This window comes from Mercenaria mercenaria, chromosome 11, assembly GCF_021730395.1.
Source record: "Mercenaria mercenaria strain notata chromosome 11, MADL_Memer_1, whole genome shotgun sequence".
Lineage (NCBI taxonomy): Eukaryota > Metazoa > Mollusca > Bivalvia > Venerida > Veneridae > Mercenaria > Mercenaria mercenaria.
Genome location: NC_069371.1, coordinates 40923030 through 40946732, shown reverse-complemented (window position 1 = coordinate 40946732; position 23703 = coordinate 40923030). Strand labels below are relative to the sequence as shown.

At 34.0% G+C, this 23703-nt stretch overlaps 1 protein-coding gene across 2 annotated transcripts; it reads right to left on the bottom strand.

The window, feature by feature from the left end:
* Positions 1 to 3744: 3744 nt before the first annotated feature.
* LOC123531941 (peptidoglycan-recognition protein SC2-like) lies at positions 3745 to 23262 on the bottom strand. 2 transcript variants are annotated; one of them, XM_045313249.2, is made up of 4 exons: positions 23115 to 23262; positions 11209 to 11459; positions 5294 to 5413; positions 3745 to 4739 (listed from the first exon to the last, which is right to left on the bottom strand). In XM_045313249.2, exons 2-4 carry the CDS (start codon positions 11450 to 11452, stop codon positions 4522 to 4524), a joined length of 582 nt encoding a protein of 193 aa, XP_045169184.2. In that variant the 5' UTR covers positions 11453 to 11459; positions 23115 to 23262; the 3' UTR covers positions 3745 to 4521. The 2 variants fall into 2 exon arrangements, with proteins under 2 accessions (XP_045169184.2, XP_053373207.1); XM_053517232.1 differs by lacking the exon at positions 23115 to 23262 and adding an exon at positions 12222 to 12244.
* Between the last annotated feature and the right edge of the window lie 441 nt (positions 23263 to 23703).

Here is a 23703-nt window from a genome sequence, read left to right as displayed (position 1 = left end):
AAACTAGAAATGCCTGTAGACAGCGTCTCATGAACAGCTTGATGGATCTTTGTCATACTTGGTCTGGAGCATCATTATGAGGTCCACTTTCAAATTTATTTATATAGGAACTTGGGCCCTATTAGGGACCACTATAGCTAAAAGTAGATATGCCTTTAGTCGCATTAACCACTAAAAATGTAATGGATTTTTATCCAACTTGGTGTGTAACAATATCGTAAGGTCTCCTGCTATCTTGTTACAAATGGGGATAGGGACCAATTTAGCTAAAATTATAAACACTTTTAATGACCTCTTCTCATGAACCGCTTGATGAATCTTCATCAAACTACTGCTGTAATTATTCGTCTAAGGATAAACGAAACAAAATTGCAACCCTACGAAACCTTTGTGAAAAATTAAAAGAGAACCATTTAAATTGTTAAAGTGCGGTGTTTAGTTTTGCAATTTGAAAAATGTTAGATGAACTTCTTTCCTTATTAGAATTCGCCAACCATCTTTTTAAAAGATATTTCTTGTTTTGGGTTTTCCTTGTGAACTCCTGTCCTAGGTATTTTATTTCAAAATGTCAAATTTCAGTACAGAATTAGTATGCTAAATATTTCTTTGCATGAGGAAAGTGAAACATAATCGTATGGGATTTGTTTTTCATTTACAATTTTCATTCAGTGTAAAGTATATCTGAGTTCTCTTCTTAGGGAGTGGACGGTAGTATGCATTTCCACTACCGTCAATCAAACCGAGATTGCAACACTTACATTTTAGTCGTGTTGAGCCACCTGTGGAGTTTCCACATTTTCTATTTTACAAAAACTTTGATATTTCTTAGATGCGGTTGAACACCTGTGAAGTGACCTCGCCTGCGTTAGTCACAGAATATGTTTGCGTGATAAATATATAACAAACGTTTAGTTGTGATAAAGAATCACTCTTGAATAAGATGGTGAAATGGATAAGTTTATAACATACGAATAAAATTGTAATGGTCTGATTTGAAATAATTGATTTGTACTATCATCGGTTTATTCTATGTTTCAAAATCCGCTGTTTTTCAACTTGTACATAGCATTTCTTGTTTTCGGGTAAAACATATACGCTGACAGAAAAATATAATAAAGGCCAAGACAAGTTTTACATGAGTTTTGGTTTTTAATGTTAAACCTTGATTTTTGTGGTAGGGATAAGGTCTTCTGCACAACACACTGTTAAAAATCTTTTTCTCAAAAATTAACAAGACTGTTCCAGGCATACGAAGTCACGGTCTGAAATAGCGCTGACGTGAGCTGTGATCCTAGATGTGATCCTGACCTTTGACATAGGGAACCAGACACGCCCTTTCATAAGGCAAAGCCTTCTTGCAAATTAGAAAAACTGATTACTGCAAGAACAGTTTCATCCCTGACAAGGTCGGACGCACGCTTATATACGCCTAACAGCCTTTCAGACGACTATGTCGAACTCAGCAAAAATAAGTTGACAAAAAGGCAAATATTACCATAGTCGTCTTAACTTACATACTAAACTTTGACACTGTTAATCATGAGGTAATATTGATTTTTCCGTTGAACGGACAAACAGATAGTTATCATTAATTATCTTTCAAAGAACTTGAAGAGGATTGAAAATACAGACCAACAACACTTTGAACGAAACATGGTTTATCAGTACTATTAAAGTCCGCCCAATATGAGGAATTGTTATAATATATGAACATAAACAGATCGATTCATCGATCGATTCTACAAACCTATCTAAAGATAGCTCTTTCATTGATATTTTTAAACCGAAACTTAACCAAAATTGATGACGTTACAATATTAACTTTGTGTACACATGTGTAAGCAAAAATGACGTTGCTTAGCAATTACACATTTATTGACGCCATATTGTATTATTTGCCCTGATGAGTATAAACGAAACCGGTAGACAAATATAATATAACTCATGTAATATTGTTTATTTTTCTTTATAATATACTTGATCCGGTACAGATATTTATATTCTTAAGTAACATAAATTATACTAATAAAAAACTAATCGTTACGTTGCCCTCCTCGATCGAATGGTATTTCCAGATACTCCAGCGCTTATTTCTTTATACTGATACACATGCAGTTCTTGTTTTAAATGTTATGATGCTTAAAATTATATCGGCCGAAAATGATTTCATGCAATAGGATGCATCATTAAAAGCTTTCATATTGACATTTACAAAAACTGAAACAAAAATAAATAGAAAGGGGGTCATATTTCTGAATGAATGCAACTCAATATAAATATACATATCTGTGTTTCCCGACTGGGAAGTTAGGTTTCCTGTTCGGGAAGCTTTGAAATTAAGGAATATAAAAATTAAATTAAAAAAAGGTTAAAACAACTGAACGTAGAAATTTAGAAAAATGATCACAGCTTATATGGGCACGTTTCATTTAATGACACCATGACTACTTTTTATGAAAACAAGTCAAAAATGATTATTTTGCTCCCCAAACGGGGAAAAGTTACTATATTTAGTAACAAGTTTCCCATTCGATAAGTAGAAAAAAGCATAAATAGATTTCCTGAACAGGAAGTTTCCCTACTGACTCCATTCCACTCCACTCAATAACTCTACCAGTCCACGTCATGTTTAAGTATATGCCGAACAGGTTGCATAAAAATAACATGTCAGCAATTCATCTGACTATTATCCAGGGACACATATTACTCTCTAGGGGAAAATTTATAGCAATTTGATATTCGGTATTTAGAGTTGTATACTTTGACATACTATTTTATGTACCATTATTCATTTGTACAAGTTTTTCACTTTTATTTATCATTTCATTGAGCTCGCTTGCGGAAGCGAAGACATCGTTGTTCCTTTAGGGTAAATGTTCACCTTTATGATACCGAGTGTCGTGCGCAAACCTCGGGTTCCTATTTTAATTGTCAAGGCCACACTTTGACGACAAAGGTCATTTTAGAGCTTGTCCGGGCTGTAACTTTGCATTGCTTGAAGCAATTTTTTTACTTGGTATAAATGTTTGCCTCAATGAGACAGAGTGTCGCTTGCAACTCTCAGTCCTTTTGACAGCTGGTGGGCTCGACATGTTGCCCGTCGTCATCTGGTTAGATTGATTACTCTGTTTCCAAAGAAAAACTATCGATCCATGTAGATTGTGTTTAACCCAGGGGAAAGTACTTTTTGCTGCCTTTCTATTATAGTTCTTGGAAATGCTGAAGTTTTCACCCAAATTAACCATCTGAAGACTGCACTCCACATTTCCAATTCAGCTTTTAGTATATGCCATTTAAAATAGCAGTTAAGTATCTAGCATATCGTAACAATACAAATCTTAATGAGTTAACATTGACCGACATATAGAACCAGATTTAAGATAGGGTTTTGTTGTTTTTTAAGGAATCAAACAATAAAGTACAAAGATGTTTTCAGTATTGAATTTTCTGGAGTAATGAATAAACAGATTAGAATAGAATTTTTTGGACTTGTGCATAAATACATCGTCTTGTGTATATATTCAAGCATAAAACTTCAGTTCTTGCCACTGTTCGGGTGTGTTTTAACAGGTGAGTGTTAACGTGTGTTAATAGAATTTCTTCTCGCGTTCACGTGCTGTTAACGTGCTGTTAAAACACCTTTTTATAAATGAGCGCTCCTTGACAAAGCGTAAAGGTATTACGAATCCAAAACGGGTATTTCAAAAGGAAATAACGACAATATACTAAAAAAAAAGGCAGACATTCCTGTGCAATTCATTGAAATTTAATGCAGGTGAAGGACAATTATATTCATTTATCAGTTTTTATGTGTTTTACGCTAGAATAACATAAGCGCATGTCCATTTCATGTAATAACATCTTCAGAATCCCTCGGGTTAAGTTGGTACCTTCTGCGGATATTATAACACGAAAAAATATACGTTTACCCTACACAAGAGCACATACATTTTTATATGAAAATATCTGACATGTTTCATTTTAATATTTCAATCATGAAATGGAAAAAAGACATTAAAACATGTAATACATCAAACAAATAAATGGTATAGTTTAGTTGTGAATACGTTAAGAAACTGTTCATATTAATTGTATTTGATATACAGTAACTGTTGTCGATATTATCCATTTATACAGTTTTATTTTGTATCAAGTATTATGTGAAATACATTTCTAAATGAGTTACGCAAGCTACGATATTCTGATCAAAGCACAACGCTTTTTTATCATACGCAGAGAAAGCAAGGAAAAGTTATGGAATCGTACACAGACACGGTATCAACATTTTGAGTTCTCATAGCTGTGAATACGTTAAGAAACTGTTCATATTAATTGTATTTGATATACAGTAACTGTTGTCGATATTATCCATTTATACAGTTTTATTTTGTATCAAGTATTATGTGAAATTCATTTCTAAATGAGTTACGCAAGCTACGATATTCTGATCAAAGCACAACGCTTTTTTATCATACGCAGAGAAAGCAAGGAAAAGTTATGGAATCGTACACAGACACGGTATCAACATTTTGAGTTCTCATTGTAATTGCTCCATGTTCTGATAAGGTTGTAAAAACGTTGACCAGGGCACTGTGTACTTCTTACATCACGGTGACCACACAGTGTGTAAGATGATGCCAATTTGCCGTTCTTTTTAGCACAGTTTAGCAAACTTTTCACGGCGTTTTGAGCAGCTCTGTTTGGAACTGTGCTACTGAAGTCTCCTATCACACAAATCCCTGGAAAATAAACAGTTATACAAATACTTAACGATCATATTAACTTTAGGTAGAGGACCGTAATGAAAACAAAACAAGTAATTTCTGTTTTATTAAATATTCCCGTGACGATCACAGCTAAACGGAAATTGCCATTACTCATTACGGGATAAATAACTTGAACTTCAAATGGTAGATTGTTTCGTTTTCATAAACTGCAATGCTGAAGTTTTAAATTTAAATTTAAGACTGTGCAGTGCGATATTTTGGAATCGTTGAATATTGTACTGGGAAAAACCTTTGAGTCAATTTATGTAAGGATGTACATGTATATATGGTAATATACTGTGTACTTGTATTTAAGTGTTTTACAAAATTGTTAATTTCCTGTCATACTTTTATTTGTTTGTATAAGTTGTATGATATTTAAATTTTCGACTTTTTTTACTAATTTCAGATCATTCGATAAATCACACATATAACACCTCTACTCATCACATTTTTTAAAATGTTCAAAATTAAAAAAGAGACATCAAACAACTTGAACATTTTTCTTATAATTTCAAAGTTCTTACCTATGCTGTTTCCGTTGATTGTTGAACTACCGGCATGTGCCCCTTCTATATTCCAGCCGCGCCCTTCATAAATATTTCCATCTTCACCAACAACAAAGTTATAACCGATGTCCCACCAGCCTAAAATATATCAGTAAATGTTACTGAGTTCTATACTTCACCACATAGAGATTACAAATCTGCATACACTTAAATGTTTTTGTTTTATAACGGTTGTAATTAATAAGTCTATGATTAACGTAAATAAATGCAAAAAAAAAATCCTTAGTGTATAATGGTTTGAAAACTGTTGATCCTCTTGGCTGGAGGAGTCAACCGATCTTGCGAAGAAAAACTAGTAATGATTAGGATGAAATAAAATCTGTAAATTATTTCAATCATGCATGTTATCATTAAACTACGTTTTCCAAATCTATTAGCAGTGAATTAATTGAAATCAGTAAAAACTTCGAATGCAAATTTTTGTTGGAACGGTACCATCCCCAGTAAAAATTCAGTTGGTGCGAGAAATATCAATGCGAGCCTCAAACCAAATTTGATGACAGAAACGTGACAGGTGTGCTAGAAACATGAGTAATAGATCAATGAACAGAATCTGAAACAGTAACTGAATCAAAATTTTCAGATGATGAAAAAGTAAAACTTAAAATACAAGAAGTCACTGAGTCTGGATTTGTGAAATTTAATCTCTTTCATACCATCACACTATTTTTACCACTAAGTATCAGTTTATTACGAAAGACCGGTGATGACATTTAAATTTCAAGAATTCACGATTTCTGAGTATGAATTCGTGAAGTAGAAATCATAAAGTATTTAAATGAAATCGAGAATTCTTGAAGTGGTATTTGTGAAATCACGAATTCGTGAATAATTGAATTCTTGTAAAATTGCACATCTGAGCATGCATACCCTTTCATTATTCCTTGCGTGATTTTCATCTATCAAGATAACTGTTTAGAAACATTTTGTTAAGCGATAATTTTAACCTGCAGTAAAAAGTTAACTTTAACAGCTTAATAAGTGATGTCTGTAATTATTAGGTTCCTCCGAGTTTCCTTTAGTCCCTTTATTTTTAAAATAGGCGTCATAAGAGTACGGGAATTAGCCAGTATCAAAACACTATTAAATAATCTGACAGAAACTGGCATTAAAGTACATGTATGTTGTATATTCTTAATAGTACGGGGGCCAATGAGGTCTACCAAACATCCCCCCCCCCCCCCACTAGACTTTTTTTTCCAAATTGTTCGGCAGGACCAACCCTTTCGAAATAAAAAATGTTCCCATGAAAAAACTCTTTCCCACAATATAAGCTTTCACTGTTTCCATGGCAACCGTTCATTTTTGGAAAATACGACCATATAGAGGATAATTAGTCATATCTTGGTCAGTTTTAGAGATAAAACAACAAAAATGGTGTCAAAATGGAGCTAAGACATTGGCATTTAAAAACAGTATTTTTATGTTAATAAACTTATTTGCATATTCATGAATATTAATGAGAATGTTAAAAATAACAAAATTTTGTTAAAAAAACATTTTCTAAGTTTCAAATCAATTTAAATGTACTAATCAGCTTTGTTCTGCTCTAAAGTCTCTCAGTGTTTTATAATATATTATTTTGTTACTTTTATGCACATTTGTTTACTCAAAACTGGATGTGCTCAGCTAATTTGCATAAAATGAACCTGTGTCGCAAACAACGAATAAAATTCTGAAACCACTAAAACTGAATAAAATGATATAATTAATTGTTATCAATGAAAAACCAATTTCTATGTGGTCTATAATGTTTTTAGACATAGAATTAACACTTCATTAAAGGAAGAATAAAATGTAACATACGTTACACGTGTTACGTTACCATTTCAACAACCGTGTTGTATTGCATCAATTATTCAAAAAATATTCCATAAACATGGTTAATTAAGAAATAATAAGTTCCCAAACGTGGTTTATCGTAAAATAACTCGAGTTTTGAGTTCTTATGCGTAAGAATATATCACGAAGGCCGTAGGCTTGAGTGATATATTGTTTCGCATAAGAACGAAAACCTCGGGTTATTCTACGATAAATCACACTTGGGAACTTATTATTTCGATTTTAACACGACATACTAGTATCAACAGTGTTAGAAAAAGTGGTAACTACTTTTTACGACCGTGCTACGCACCTGGATCGGATGATGTCATTGCACGCGAATGGTTTGTTGCAGAAAAACCCCGAGATAGATTTTGCTCTACATGTATGTAGGTTATTCGCTAGTCGTGTTAGAATATTAATTATTTTGTACTATAATAATACAATATTCTTCTTTACATGTCAGAGAGTGTGAACCGCCGTTACATGACTGAAATACTGTTGAAAAACGGCGTTAATCCCCCCCCCCCCAAAAAAAAAAAAACAAAAAAAAAACAGAGAGTGTGATATGTTTTCCGTAACACACCTTAAAATACGTTACCACAACCATTGCTTTTAAAAAGATATTTGAAAAGAAAATGAAGCCTAAATTGTCGCTTACCGATATATTTAAACTGTTAGCTGTTAGTTTTTAGAAGGTTTTCTTCTGTTATTTCAGAAACAGCCTAAAATATAATGCACCATCCATGTAACTCTAATTTTAGATGGGATTTCAATAAAACACGCAATAATATCCATCTGTGCATCCATAATATTATGATCATACAGCTGATAGTAAAAGTCATATTTTATAAAAAATTACTTTTTTGAATTTTAGAAAAAAGTAGCATTAAAAGAACATATACAAAACCAACCCTAGCTTTATAGGATGAATCATAGGGTCCTGAGTCAGATATCTTGTTGAGGCCTTTACTCTCCGTGACGATTAAATAAAGACATCGTGTCTAAAGTCAGCTTAGTAGAAGTAGACTTACACCTACCAGTACAATACGGAGAACTTAGCTTTTGCCTGCAGAGAACTGAGAAGTTCCAGTACAGAATCCATCGACACTTGTTAGCTTAACTGCTCAACATTACATGACTGAATTTCTTTTGCAAAGTTGTGCTAAACCAAAACTAATAAACAAAAGAAAATATGCTGGAATTTTAAGTAAAAACTTTAGATTTAAAACTAAAACCAGCTGGACAAAATTGTTTTAGTGATACCAAATCAAGATATAAGAAATATATAAAACTTTATACATAGGAAGTAAAGAAGACTATTGTAGTCATTTTGAAACATTTACAAGAATGACAGAATGTACAAAATATTTTTTGGTATTCTAAATTGTACAGACACGGACTAATTAAGTTATATTAATGTGTTGAAATATTCCTTGATATACCGTAACATTTAGAGAAACACTACTAAGGGTAACTATGCATCAATCATAACAAAAAAGTTTGATTATCAATTAAGTTACATACTAAAGGTTATGACAAAGGCATTACCTTTCTTTGTCAAAATTTCGAACTGTAGCAAGAAACTAACGGGTGTGATACAAATTGCTCCAGAATCAAAGTGTAATCAAATTTCATTCATAAAAATAAAGTGATTTTGAGAGCCCATGATCTTCTTTTGTCATTTGCTTTCTAATTTATGAATGATATGCTATAAAGCATCATATTATTCATAACAGATAACCAACAAGAGAGCAAATATGCTATATTAGGTAACATTAAAGTGAAAACATCGTTAGTAACATCTTAATCAAGACGTGTAGAATTTGATTCTTGTAACACTACTGCCTCATAATTCATGCAGTCCATATTTTCAGACATTTCATCTGCTTTTAAGTTCAAATTTTAAGTAATCCATAACATTTCAATATAACAGAACACTGTTTAAGCTAGTGCTAGGGGTATGAGGGCAGTTTCACAATTCACTACATCTAACGAACAGACAAAACCAAATCAAGTCAGCTATTATTTTGCTCGATTGTGTTGTTATGCTTCAAAAGGATGAGCTTAAAAAACAATTTGCTATCCCTTAAATACTCATTAAGCATGATGATTGTAAAAAATAACATCCTCGTTCTCACTTTCAGTGTTGTTTGATTTTCTGGTCCTTTTGGACCATACTTACTAAATTAGAATTCCTCTTAAGCCAGTGCTAGGGGGCATAAGGTGCTTTTCACACTTCATTACCTCTCATAAACAGCCCTGATCCAACTGAGTTTGCTATTTATTTGCTTGGTTGCGATCTTTGCTTTAAAAGGATCTTCTTAAAGTCTAATGAAAAATGTTTTCAGACTCATTAGTGTCGTTCATACAGCACTCAGTATCTTTCTGTGAGTTTTAAATAGCATTATGTGATAGTTTTCCTAACGATTTGGTTTTCATAGTCTTAATATTATTCATATTCTTGACTGCTTTTTCCAATTTTATAAGTTTAAATCTAAAGATCACTTGAAGCACTTGAAATTACATTTTGTTGTTTAGTTTTTGTTCAGTGCAGCTTTTCATAAGTGAATATTTCATCAATAAGCCCATGAATATCTCAATAAAATACATGTGTTTCTGAAACTAAAAAACAAAATGCTTTATTTCTCACGTAGATAACCGCATTGATGCACTTCACAATAACACAAAACGAGATAAATATTCCATGAAAACGATTTCCATGAAAGGAAGCCCCAAATTGTAACCCTATTATCAGTGTATGAATGTAAGCAGGGATGTATACATGTTTAAAGTATGTTACAAACAAATTCCTCATTCAGATAAGTATTTACATTATATTTCAGTGTTTCAGCTTAAATAACACAAGTTTATTGATCACAGTTTAGTTCATCATGTTGTTCAGTTTTAGTTATATCTTGTTTTCCGAGATGTCCGTTTCAATATAGATTAATTTGCTAAATATGCTGAAATACCTAATGTAGAAAAATTATTTACCTTCACAGTAATAAAATACTATTCTAGAAAACACTGAGAGACATTAAGACCAGATCAAAGCTGTCTGATCTATATTTTCTAAATAATTGATGTAACAAAACAAGGTTATTGAAATGGTAACGTAGCATGTGTAAAGTATGTTACGTACAGATTTATTCTCCAAAAAGGTGTTCAGATTTCATTTCCAAACAATATAGCTCACATAATTGTTATTTCTTTGATAACATCTAATTATATCATTTTATTAAATTTTGTGGTATCTTGTTTCCTGAGATGTTGGTTGTGGTTATGGGTAATATTGTGCAAATTAGCTAAACATATCTATTTTGAGGTAAAAAAATCAGTGTTAACTTTAAAAATATTATTTTCTAATAAAATTATGTCATTTTGTAACATTCTCATTAATATTCATGAATATGCAAACTAGTTAATTAACATATACAAATATATCTTTTAAAAGGCCAATGTCGTAGCTCCATTTTGACACCATTTTTATTGTTTTATCACCAAAACTGACCACCAAGATATGACTGATTATCCTCTATATGGTCGTATTTTCCAAAAATGAACGGTTGCCATGGAAACAGTGAAATCTTATATAGTGGGAAAGAGTTTTTTTATGGGAACATTTTTTATTTTGAAAGGGTTGGTCCTGCCGAACAATTTGGTACCTATGAAAAAGTGTCTAGTGGGGGTCGGGAGGGGGGATGCATGGTAGACTCTATTGGCCCCCTACCTATAATGTATTCATTAATTGACTCGACGCTTTAACATTATCAAGTTTAGTAGAAATAAAAAATAACTGAGCCGTGCCACGAGAAAACCAACATAGTGGCTTTGAAAGCGACCAGCATGGATCCAGACCAGCCTGCGCATCCGTGCAGTCTGGTCAGGACCCATGATGTTCGATTTCAAAGCCTATTGTAATTATAGAAACCGTTAGCGAACAGCATGGATCCAGACCAGACTGCGCGGATACGCAGGCTGGTCTGGATCCATGCTGGTCACAAAGCCAGTATGTTGGTTTTCTCATGGCACGACTCAATTTAACATACCCTTTGTGTCCATGTGGTGGTTTTGGTACGATTTAACTTTTGTCTTGCAGGTTGCAGTGGTGAAACACCGACTTCCAGTACCATGATGGATTATAGCGTAAGTAACCGAATTAGACATTCGAGTGGTTTTCACAGCTGAACGAGCGTTCCACTCTTTCCTTGAAATTATTGTAGGACATCCAGGAAGCTGGACACAATTTATTCCAATCAAAAAGGCTAAGCACAGCAGCAGAGTAGTATTCATTTTAAATCTGGAATCAAACACATTTAATATACCTCAGTATCATGATCATACTTAAACAAGTACTATCTAGAATTCTAAGAGACCAGGCGTTTTACTTTGAGGGAACCGAAAGTTGACTCTAAATGATAATTTGTGTGAGTGATTTCGGGACAGGACTTGGAAATGTCTTCCACATGTCCTGAAGTTTGAGATGAACGTGTTCGAGATATAGAGTTAAAACAGTATTTCTTGACGCTGATAGAAAAATTTGAAGTAAGGGGCTACCTTTTTACCGGATAACCCTGTCACATTTAACTTCACCGACATAAAGGGATCCTTTCGGCTGATATCATCAGCGAAAAGATCCTTTTCCTTAATAAGACTGTTTTTACAATTTCTAATCACAAATCTTTCTTCTTTGTAATTGAATGCCATTTGCATAACATATGTCTGTAAATCTACTCCATTTATTTGTAGTACAATTTTAAAAATACAAAACATGACGTACTCATCATATTGACATGTGTATCTAGGTATTCTTAACACTAAATAGTTCACTTACTCGACGATAATAATGGACCATTCCTAAGTCATAATAATGCTAAACTTGAAATCAGTTTAAATTGCAAATCCAAAAACAAGTTGTCATAAAAACAATGAACTAAATCCGTGCTGGTAATATTTATATTCTTTTTCTAGTATACCGTATTCTTCAAGTAATAAAATAAATAAAATGAAACATATGTTTTTTTTTCAAGCACTTTTTTATTATAGTAGCGTATGCACTTACGCATACATTCATAGATTTCAGCATGTGAATCATCTTATAATTTTGGGCCCCTGCAAATATACGTAAAAATCCTGTCTGGCATGCAAAGAAAAAAAAACAGTTCCTTTAACTGTTTCTGCAAAAGTGATAAGATTGCAGACTGTTCTAAAGCTGTTTATGAAGCACCACCGCTTAGATCAATAGAGAGAGCGCCGATCTACGGATCGCGGGGACGTTATTTTTATCCTCGGGCGGGCCGTATGTTTTCCGTGGAGATTCGATAAACACATTGTGTCTGAAATCATTCGTCCTCCACATCTGATTCATGTTGGGAAGTAGGCAGTTACTCGCGTAGAACAGGTTCGTACTGGTACAGAAGGTACAGAATCCATGAAAACTGGTTAGGTTAAATGTCCGCCGTTACATAACTGAAATACTGTTGAAAAACGGCGTTAAACCGAAAACAAACAAACAAAAAGTTGTTTGTCCTCCTTTTGAAAGTCTCTGTCGTCATTTAAACCAGTGTCTTATCATTTTTGACAATTTTAAATAAAACATCTAAAAGTGTAATTAAAAATCTGTATTCGAGTGTTTCAGAAAATCAAAATGTCGCCCAAAGAAAAGATAAAATGAAAGGGATGATTTCCCTGAAGCACATCTAGCACCTCAAACACAGCCATAGAGTCACGCATCGCAAAGTAGACCCACAACAAGCTGTAACGGAAGAATATAATGAACGGGTTGCTTAAAAAATCCAACAACATGTACATTATAAATATATGCAAAATACAGAAAAATAGGGGTAGGGTGGTATCGAGTAGATAAAAGGATCGGATGTAAGGGGAAGGTGGAGCAAGGATGAATATTCACCGGAGAAAGCCACGTTCCTTAACGCAGTATTCCTACAATGTCGCAGACACGCACGTACTAAACAGACAGACACACACGCACGCACACACGCACGTGCGCACGCACCATGCACGCAACTAACATACACAGAAAAACGAACAAAAAAGAAAGAAAAAACAACACTGTGGGCCGCCGCTCATAACAAACACGCACAAAAGCAGGAAAAAACGACAACCATTGTGCATAAGCACTCGGGAGTTGCATGCACTTAATCACGGATATTTACTAAATCAAAATTGACCTCATTACCCATTGATGAATTATACACACTCACTTTCAGCCACTATATTTCAATTCTATGATGAAACATGAAGACAAAATAATCGAAATTATATGTGGGAAACAAAAAATAAAAAAAATATATTCAAATTCATTATTGTGCAATGGTGCACGTGCTCTTACTTTTAAACAAATGTTTTTCAGTTACATTTCTTGGACAAAGATGAGCGTGAACATATTTCTTTTGCTATGATGCACGTGTTCATATTTGAAAACAATTTTCTAGTGCACTGATGTATGTTGTTGTGTTTGGGACAAACATTGCTTAAGTATTTCTTGTGCAATGATACATGTGATCCTATTTGTAAAAAGAAACAACACAAAACACTTGATTTCATTTGCTAACGTGTTCCTTTTTCAGCTATAAGTTTCTTGTGATAGCACTTTCGTACAATGATGCACATGTGCATATTTCTGGTGCAGTTATACACGTGATAAAAATATTTAAGGCAACAACAACAATCAAACCAACGGGGTTTACAGTAACGAAGTTTTAGGGTTATGGTGCACATGAATATATTAGTCAATTTCTTGTGCAATTATGCACGTGGTCATATCAAGAAAAAGAAAACATAAAATTTTCAAAATCTATTTGAATTTATTTGCAAAAAAAATGTGTTTCAGTTGCATTTCTTGTGCAAAGATGAGCGTGATCATATTTCTTGTGCAATGATGCATATTTTTATATTTGAAAACAAATTTCTGCTGCACCAAATCTTTCAATCTTCACACATGCCTTCGGTATCGTTAGTTGACCTCACATTGCAGTTGACATTATACAGTTCTTGTTTTTGAGTTGTGCCCCTTTCTGGACTGTTACTGTACAGCGCAGTTGCCCATGTCTGAAAACTGTACTACAGAAGCGGGCAAAATACTAGTATACAGGTCAGCTCACGCGGAAACCCCATTTTCCGTTTTTCCTCGAGAGAAAGACATTGCAAAGTGAGTTATTCCTCCGAGTTCTGCATAATTCTGACATGAAGTACCGATAATTGTAGTTTATTTCTTGAGCGGAATTTCGCCGAGTCACTTAAAGGAAATCCATGTCGAAATGATACAAGTAACACTTTAATCAAGTTATAACGGTACTTTAGCGACTACGAGTCAGTAAAAACAATATATTAATAGGTCATTTCGAGTGCTGCGAGATGATTTCGCGAAACTTCGAGGCTGCATTTTCTTACCTGGGTGGAAGTTTTATATAATAAGTTTGTTCTTCTTTTTTTTTAGATCAGTTTAGTTTGATTTTGAAATAGTTTTTGACTGTGTCAATTAAATGTAGAAAAAATGTAACTGCCAAAATTAACAAGGAATCCGTAAAACCGAATGATGCTCCTCGATGCATGTGCTTGTCCCAGTATAGGGAATAACGTATTAGTAACCAAAAAAAAAAATGAGACAATAAAAAGAAGAAAATTAACTAAAAGGAGAAAAGCAAGGGACATATCATTAAGTGTAATATTACCTGCCATTTTTGTTACCTGTGTGAAGAGACTGCTGTGTCTAGAAAGTAAGGTCACTGCACAGACAAAGTGATTTGTAAACCTTTCCGGACAGTGTTGTGGCCACTGAAATATGCTGGAGAGAGAAATTCCAACATATCGCAGTTGCTACTCCGAACTTCCCGTCAAGGGCCTCCTCTATGATTCTTTCAATGAAATGCCATTAATACTTTTTCAAGTAATGCACCGGCAAGCCTTATTATATATAATGAAGGGAGATAATTCATAAAGTAGGTAAAGTAGAATTATTGTTCTTTGTCACTGCATTTTCTGCCAATGGCCTCTATCATTTTGTGTTATTTGAATGAAATGCCATTAATTGACTAGAAGGATGATAAATATTTTCATGGCGTGTAATCAATTTGGTAAGAAAAAGAATAATCATTCGAAATAATATGAAATCATTTTTAGTTTTCGCTCATTCTTTTCATGTAATGCTCCGGAAAATCTTTATTTTGCATAATAAAGGGGGATTATTCAAAACTTGTTAAAGTAGAGTTATAAATCTTTGACACTGCACTTTCTGTCAATGGGCTCTATCATTTTGTGAAGTTTCAATGATTACCATTAATACTTTTCAAATAATGCTCCTAGCAAGCCTTAGTTTGTATAGTAACGTCAACTTTTCGACCTATAATCAAGCACGAAAAGTAGAAATTAAGAGAGCTAATTTCAACTTCTCGTGCTAAGATATTTCCTCGAAAAGCTGAAAAGTCGAAGTTTGTAACGCGACAATTGTCGTGCAAATGTCAACTTATCAACTGAATTTGTAGGGCGAAAAGTATAAATTTAAGTCCTAACTTCTACTTTTCGTGCCAGTTCTCTGGCCGATAATTTCGCGATATTATCGCTTAAATTTCGATTTTTCGTTCTAGGGTTAGGGTTATGGTTACTTAGTTTAGGGTTAGGGTTAGGGTTAGTTATTTAGTCCTAGAACGAAAAGTCGAAATTTAAGCGATAACATAGCGAAAATATCGGCCAAAGAACTGGCACGAAAATTAGAAGATAGGCCACTTAATTTCAATTTCGCGCTAGTTTATGGGTCGACAAGTTGATGTTTGCACGACAATTCTCGGGTCAAAAACTTCAAGATTTCTACTTTTCGCGGGACATCTTTGCGCGAGAAGTTGAAGTTAAGGCTTTTAGATTTCTACTTTTCGCGCTTGATTCTAGATCGAGAAGTTGACGTTTGCACGACAATTCTCGTGTTAAAAACTTCAAGTTTTCGACTTTTCGTGGTAACTTTTTAGCGCGAAAAGTTGAAATTAGATGCTTAACTTCAAGTTTTCGCGTATCTGTCTGGTCGAAAAGTCGATGGCGGAAACAGGATTCCGTACAATGGTCTGTAACATTTTACACTTATGGCTAAGTTCACGAGGAAGCACTGGGTTGAATAGACTCTATACTCGATGACCTGACATATTTCTATAAATAACGCACATAAAAACTTCACTTAGTTTCATGTTAATATCGATAACCATTGAAGATTTTGTTCAATAACAAAACAACAAACAGAAAGATATATAATAAAAGTATCATTATAACAGTAGCTACATCTGGGATTTTGTATTCGATTCTCGCGGATTTTGCAAGGTCGGATTACACTCTGCGCTTGCGTGCCTCATGAGATCCGGTCACGCAAAATGCAATAGAGCCGAATACAGCATCCCAGATCGAGCTACTGTTGCATTAACCATATTTTGTTTTATTTACTACGCTATGTTGCATAACGGATTTGTTGTTTGTTGTTGCTTTTTGTCTAAAATTGATCGTTCACACAAAAAGCACACATGATTTATCTATGTACTTAAATTTGTTACTGAATGATATAATAACTTTGAACTTTGTTGTCGACTAAATTCATCTTAATTTTATTGCGTAACCAAGCTTTTAAAAACGTATCATATAACATTTTGTTTTATAGATAATTTATGTGGTAAGTAAGGAAGTATGGAGGGGACATCGGATTCTTTTTATTTTAATTTATCTCGTGGCTACGAGATATAACTAAGAAAATAACAACAACAATTTCTTAATTCGTGACCACGAACTATAACTAAGAAACAACAACAACAACAAAAAAAGAAAGATTTCTTCATTCGTGGCCACGAAATATAAGTAAGAAAAAAAAAACGAAAAAAAAAAATACGAGTTTTGCTAATTCGTAGCCACGAAATATAAGAAAGAAAAAGAAAAACGAAAAACGAATTTTGCTAATTCGTGGAATTAGCCAATATAGTTTTTCTTTTTCTCCTTCGTTATAATTCGTTGTCACGAATTAGCAAAACACGTTTTTTTTTGCTTATTTCTTAGTTATATTTCGTGGCCACAAATTAAGAAATTGTTTTTTTTCTTTTTCCAAGAAACGTCTCGTTGCAACGAGATAACGTTAATTTTTTATGGCCACGAGATAAATTAAAATAAAACATCCGATGCCCCCTCCATGCTTCCGTAGGTAAGATTTATAAAAAAAGAGAAAGGAAACGAAGCCGCACCCATTCCTAAATTCATAAAACATTATGAGCGGATAAAAAAAAATCGATTTTTTTCCCGATTCATCTTAATGTAAAATAGAAAAAGGATCATAATATCATTCGTCAAAACATTGTGTTTTTTTTAACATCTATCATTACACAAAACACACATGTAATTTTTTTTTTTTGTGCTCCAAGTAATGTGAAGTCCGGAAAGTTATTCGAAATAATCTTTAATACTATTAATTTCTTCATTCTGAGTGACACAGATAATTTCTCAGAAAAGCATTTTCTCTCATCACAGAGACAGAGGCAAGAGATATTGTTTTTTTTTTCTTTTTCAGAAAGTGGCATCAGAGAGGATTGATTTTATGGCTAGGTACTTAACATTTAATGATTTTAACGACTGATGCCAGTCTAGTATCCTAAAAGAAATAGCGCATCAGTTGAACACAAAAAGGTCAAATACAGACGTACTTGCATAAATATGTTTACTCCGTGTGGTGCAATCCAAAGGGGATTGTTTTCTTTAAATCTGAAGAAATATGTAGCTTAGGTGTGCCGTAGGAGATCCGTATGGTTTACTTTTTAAATTGGGATTAATGTGTGTATAATTTATGCATTTGATATTTTATTACAGTAATTACATTGAGAAAATCCCCGGTTTTAGACTATAGTCCGTAATCCATCTTTACTTCTGCACATCTATATATGAAGACGTTTATATCTTGTTGGGTCTAACGCCAAGCCTTCATAGTAACAGGTCGTATGACAACGTTTTAGATTTCAAGGCGGAGGATGATCCCAATGTGCCACTCCTGGCATTATTTCAGGCATGGGCGGCTTGGTAGAAATACCGACCTTCCGCAAGCAAATTGATGGTTTCGAAACAACAGCGAAGAGGGAAAGTGATTCGGCGACCTTAACCACTGTCTAAACCGTCGAATCATGTTATCAAATAAAAGCACGTTATTAACTAACGAAACGAAACACAAGGACAAATATTCGAACCTAAAAGCACCAACCTTATTAAAATTCTACGCATTGGGCCTGAGGAGCACCGATAGAAGGTTACGTTAAGACAACCTTCCCACTAGCCAATCAGAATCTTGCTTTTAACATTTTGAAAATAAAAGTAGAAGTTAAAAAAATCTATGTTTTACATGTGATTTTCAATTTTAGATATGTTGTTATCACGGATTTATAATTCTTATGGCTGGGCCCTCGTGATTTTTCTATGGGAAGAAATAAGATAATAAAGAAAAGTTTATTTGTTATGGAAACAATGAGAATAAGTAGTTTTATTTTTCTATTTTTCCAGTCAGAATTGAAAAGCGTTTGTAACGTGGTACCAGAGGTAGACTGTCTTAATAAGGCTTTATAGTACGGAATCCTGTTCGTGCCACTTAAATTGTCGCCCTGTCCAAAAACATATGTACATGCGACATTTAACAATCCTCGCGAGGTTAAGAGGGCGATAATTATCGTCTTAATTGTCGCATGTCTTTCTTAATTCTCGCGTCGTGAAATTGAAATCCAATAGACATAGTTGCGAGAATTAGTAAAACCTCGCATTGTCGCATTGTCGCCCGGTGTAGGGGATAATTTATTACTACATCATCGTGGTATTGATTAATAGTACCCAGGAAGAATTACATCGATCAATTTGTCCGGAAATTTAATCCCAAGCGACAGTGCGACAATGCGACAATGCGAGGTTTTACTAATTCTCGCAATTATGTCTATTGGATTTCAATTTCACGACGCGAGAATTAAGCAATGGTCACATTTACGTCCACGCACGTAGTTGGTCGTAGTTCATTTTAAACGTAGTTTGTCGTACGTTGAAGTACGTGTTAGTACGAACAACTACGTTCAACTACGAGTAAATCGGGTAGGGTTAACTAGGGTATCACTACGTCTTACCACGAGTTACTACGTTACACTACGTATATACTACGATCGAAGTACGAACAACTACGACAAATTACGATCAACTACGTTGAGCTACGGAAAAGCGTTTAGCCGTAGTGGAGCCCTAGTTTAGTTTAGCCGTAGTGGAGCCCTAGTTGATCGTAGTTGAACCGTACTGTCGATGTGTTTTTCTTGTACTACGATCAAAAACGATACACACTACTGTTAAGTACGATCAAGTACGTTTAACTAAGATCAACTACGTTCAAACTACGGTCACAGTAGGGTCAAAACATCGTAGTTAATCGTAGTCAGATTTTGAACATGTCGAAAAATTATTTGCTTACTACGGACAAATCATAAGTTCGAACTACGATCATTACTACGTTTGACTACGATTATCTACGTGTAACTACGCTTAGTACGATAAGCTACGATCAACTACGATCATTCCTTACTACGATTAACTACGTGTAGTGTGACCACGCCATTAAAAAAGACATGCGACAATTAAGACGATAATTATTGCCTTGTCGCGTGTTGGCGAGACGACAATTTAAGTGGCACGAACAGGATTCCATATTATAGTCTACCATAGTGGAGTATGTATTCTTCCGTGGTGTATTTGTCAAAAACGCTGGAAAGTTTCTATATTGCCGTGGCGGCCTAGGTTCGATACCCAACTTTTCTTGATTTAGCATTTTTAAGATAGTTTAGACACCTAAGCTAATGTTCTAAAGTTCAAAATGACGTTTGCTGAAATAAGTCGTCTGATTTGTTCAAAAAGAGATAGACTGGTGAAATTAGAAATAGAAGTATTTGAAATCAGATTATACAGAAAGATGAATCTGACTCAGTTGCCATCAGATCTAACTTTTAGGAAGATCAAGTTCTTTAGTCAGATTGCTAAAAGCAGCATCTTGTAATTTTGAGACAGAATCATATAGACGCGACAGACCCGTTGCAAGGTATATTTACATACAAAGAAATGTATTTCTATATGCTTTAATAATTAAAGTATCAGTGTAAAATTCAGCCAATATTCTCCAAATAAGATATATCAAAAAGAATTTGACGTATGACTGTGTATTCTATTGATTTTAAATAATATACACTAGTACTTGATATAAATGTGTCAACAACTGCTTATAAGATACATACGAGTAAATATATTTTCAAATATCATTTTATCTTATAAAACATTAAATGATAGACCTCTTCATATCTATTCATAAATGTAAACGAAATCTATAATTCTCTGAGAACTATTTTACTTTTTATAACATATACATTCTGACATCATAACTTTGCAGATAATCTTGCGCGGGGACAATTGATATTCATTGAATATATCTTTTGAAAAGCCAAAAAAAAAAAAAAACTATACTTATTTTTAAGAGTTTGTTTTAAACTGACAGTCTGGACTCTATTCTTTATATCATGACCGAAGCACTACTGTACAAACGTTACATAAAATGTCCAATGAACAAATAACTTAAACTGTTACAGTAATCGTTAAACGGATGTAACATGTGAGATTCTAATCAAATATTTTCCACAAAATTAGCACGTTTTTATATAGGATGGTCACTAGATCGGCATTCTAATAATCTAGCGGTTTACTATTGGTTTTAAAAGCTAGCGTTTTTAATCTTTAGAGGGGGGGGGGGGGGGGGGGGGGGGGGGGGGGGGGGGGCTAAAGTTATATGGCCGACCGTCCGGTAGAAGTTTGCTAAATGACTGTCATCTATTTAGAACTTTTAGGCCGCTCGGTGAGCAGCCGAAAGTTGAAAAATACGTGTATTTGTAGGTTTATACAAGTTAATGTGCTATATGTAAAATATATTTGTGGATCACTTGGCTACAAGCCCCTTACACATGGTCTAATGAACCTATTTCATTCGCGAGGTGTGCAACTCTTTTTCGTACAGTCTGATTGATATGTTTTGGTTTAGAATTTTCAATTCATACTTCATTTCCTGATAGTTATATTCCGTGATAATAAAGTCTCGGTTTTATCCCATTTAATTAGATTTTCTTCTTGAGGGCTTTCATGGCTTAGTGGTTAAGGTCGTTGACTTCAAATCACTTGCCCCTCACTCGAGGCGTTGAAGTCTTCATGTGAGGAAGCCAGGAAGGTCGCTGGTTCTACTCAGGTGCTCGCCCGTAATTAAATAATGCAAGGAGGGGAACCTTGAGTTTTCTTTCGTCAAAGCTGTAAAGTCGCCATGTGACCTTAAATTGTGTCGGTGCGATGTTAAACCCAACAAAATATTTTCTTGTTTTTTTCGACAGTCCGCTCGCAGAGAAATCGCGGTTAAAAAGCCTCACTGGAGTTTGGTGGCTTCGGTCTTTTTCCTTATGTTTCACTAAAAATCCAATTGCAATACCGACCCGTCGAGATGGTCCGGAATGATAAGAAAGACTTGTTTTACTTGTCAGAGCAAATTACTTTTCATAAAATACACAATCGGAGGTAATACTTTACAAGAGAAAGTATTTCAATAAACAAATAAATAACCGTCATTTATTTATGTGTAATACTTGGTTGAATTTTTAGCAGCGAACGAAATTATTTTGCACGGCAAATACAATATACAATTTTATTTAAACATCATTCGTTTGCTATGAACTTTAGTGTCAAGCAAAATAACAACAACAGAAAACATATGTGAAATTATGTAAATGGTAAGACAAAGAAACATTCTGAATTTCAAAGTATATATTAGATATTGTAAGAAGCATATTTTCTTATGGAACGCCACAGCTGTCTTATGTCGGGATATTTCATGTTATCAAGTCAAAGTGTGGTCTTAGCTTGTCAAAACAGTGTGTTATTATGTTATATAACCTATGTTATCATGTCAATGTATGGTGTTAACTTGTCAAAACAGAATCTTATTATGTTAACTAATCATGTTATCTGCTCCAAGTGCGGTGTTATCCTGTCAAAATTGTGTCTTATTATGTCAAAAAGCTATGACATCATGTCAAAACAAGATGTTAACTTTACAAATTGTGTCTCATTATGTCAAAAGGTATATTTATATGTCAAAGTACAGTGTGATCTTGTCCATAGAGCGTGTTATTATATTAAAAATTGCTAGACAAGATCAAATTGTACTTTAACAAAATAACACAGCTTTGTGTCGTAATAAGACATTGTTTTGACAAGTTAATCTTTAAAACTTAACACCACATTTTAACAAAATATCGTTACTAGTTAACATAATAAAATGCTATTTGGACAAGTTAACATCACTCTTGACATAATAACATAGCATATAAACATAATAAAACACAGTTTTGACGACAAGTTAACACAACACTTTGACAAGATAATATAGCTTTTAAACATAATAACACACTCTGCAAACAACATCATATATTGACAAGATAACATGGCTAGTTAATCAACACCGCGCATTGCCATAATAACATAGTTAGTAAATATACCTAGACACTGTTTCGACAAGTTATCAACACATTTTTACATAATAAAAGAACTTTTTAACATAATAAGACACTGTTTTGCCAAGTTTTCTTCGCACTCTGACATGATAAGATGAAATTTTCCAACATAAGACAGGTGCGGCCTTCCATACTTTCTAACCTAACTTGTAAAGCACAGTGTGAAAAAAAGTTACTCTTGTTAAAATGATAACGCAAAGTATTGTATCCATTGTTGTCTCATTCTGTTCGACGAATAGTTAAACATTCTACTCCAATGTAACAAACTTGTCCAAAATCAATAATTTCTACGTCAATATATTTAATTCATTCATTTTGATGAAGATAATTTTATGTTAAATGATTAGATAACAGAAAAGACTTACACTTGATTCGTTCCCTCACGAGGTTGTAAAATTGCAACACTGAATATAAAATGAATGTATAAATAATGTCTGTTTTAGTTCGTAATATGAGCTGCGCCATGAGAAAACCAACATAGCGGCTATGCGACCAGCATGGATCCAGACCAGACTGCGCATCCGAACAGTCTGTTCAGGATCCATGCTGTTCGCTTTCAAAGCCTATTGCAATCAGAGAAACTGTTAGCGAACAGCATGGATCCTGACAAGACTGCGCGGAAGCGCAGGCTGGTCTGGATCCATGCTGGTCACAAAACCACTATGTTGGTATTCTCATGGCGCGGCTCATAACATATCATTATGTCATTAATGTGTTTCTTCCTTTAAGTTATTTATTTGATTTATTATAAGAAAGTATGTTGATTTCATCCAACGAAGATGCAGTTACATTCAGGAAGAGAAAGTGCTGCTCTTGTTTTTTGTTGTTGTTGTTTTGCATGGTTGAAAAGCGTATCTCGTCTTTGTACTACTATTATATTGGATACAATGTTGTTGTTGAATGTAATGATGCCGAATCAAAATGTGTAGGTAGTACAAGAAATAGTTTCCTTGT

Bases quoted from the DNA above. Each gene is read 5' to 3' on its own strand.
- LOC123531941 (XM_053517232.1), bottom strand. The intron at 5,414-11,208 runs GTATGTTAAATT...GATATATTTTAG, and splicing joins CCACCACATGGACACAAAGG to GCTGGTGGGACATCGGTTAT. The intron at 4,740-5,293 runs GTAAGAACTTTG...TTTATTTTCCAG, and splicing joins AATCAACGGAAACAGCATAG to GGATTTGTGTGATAGGAGAC.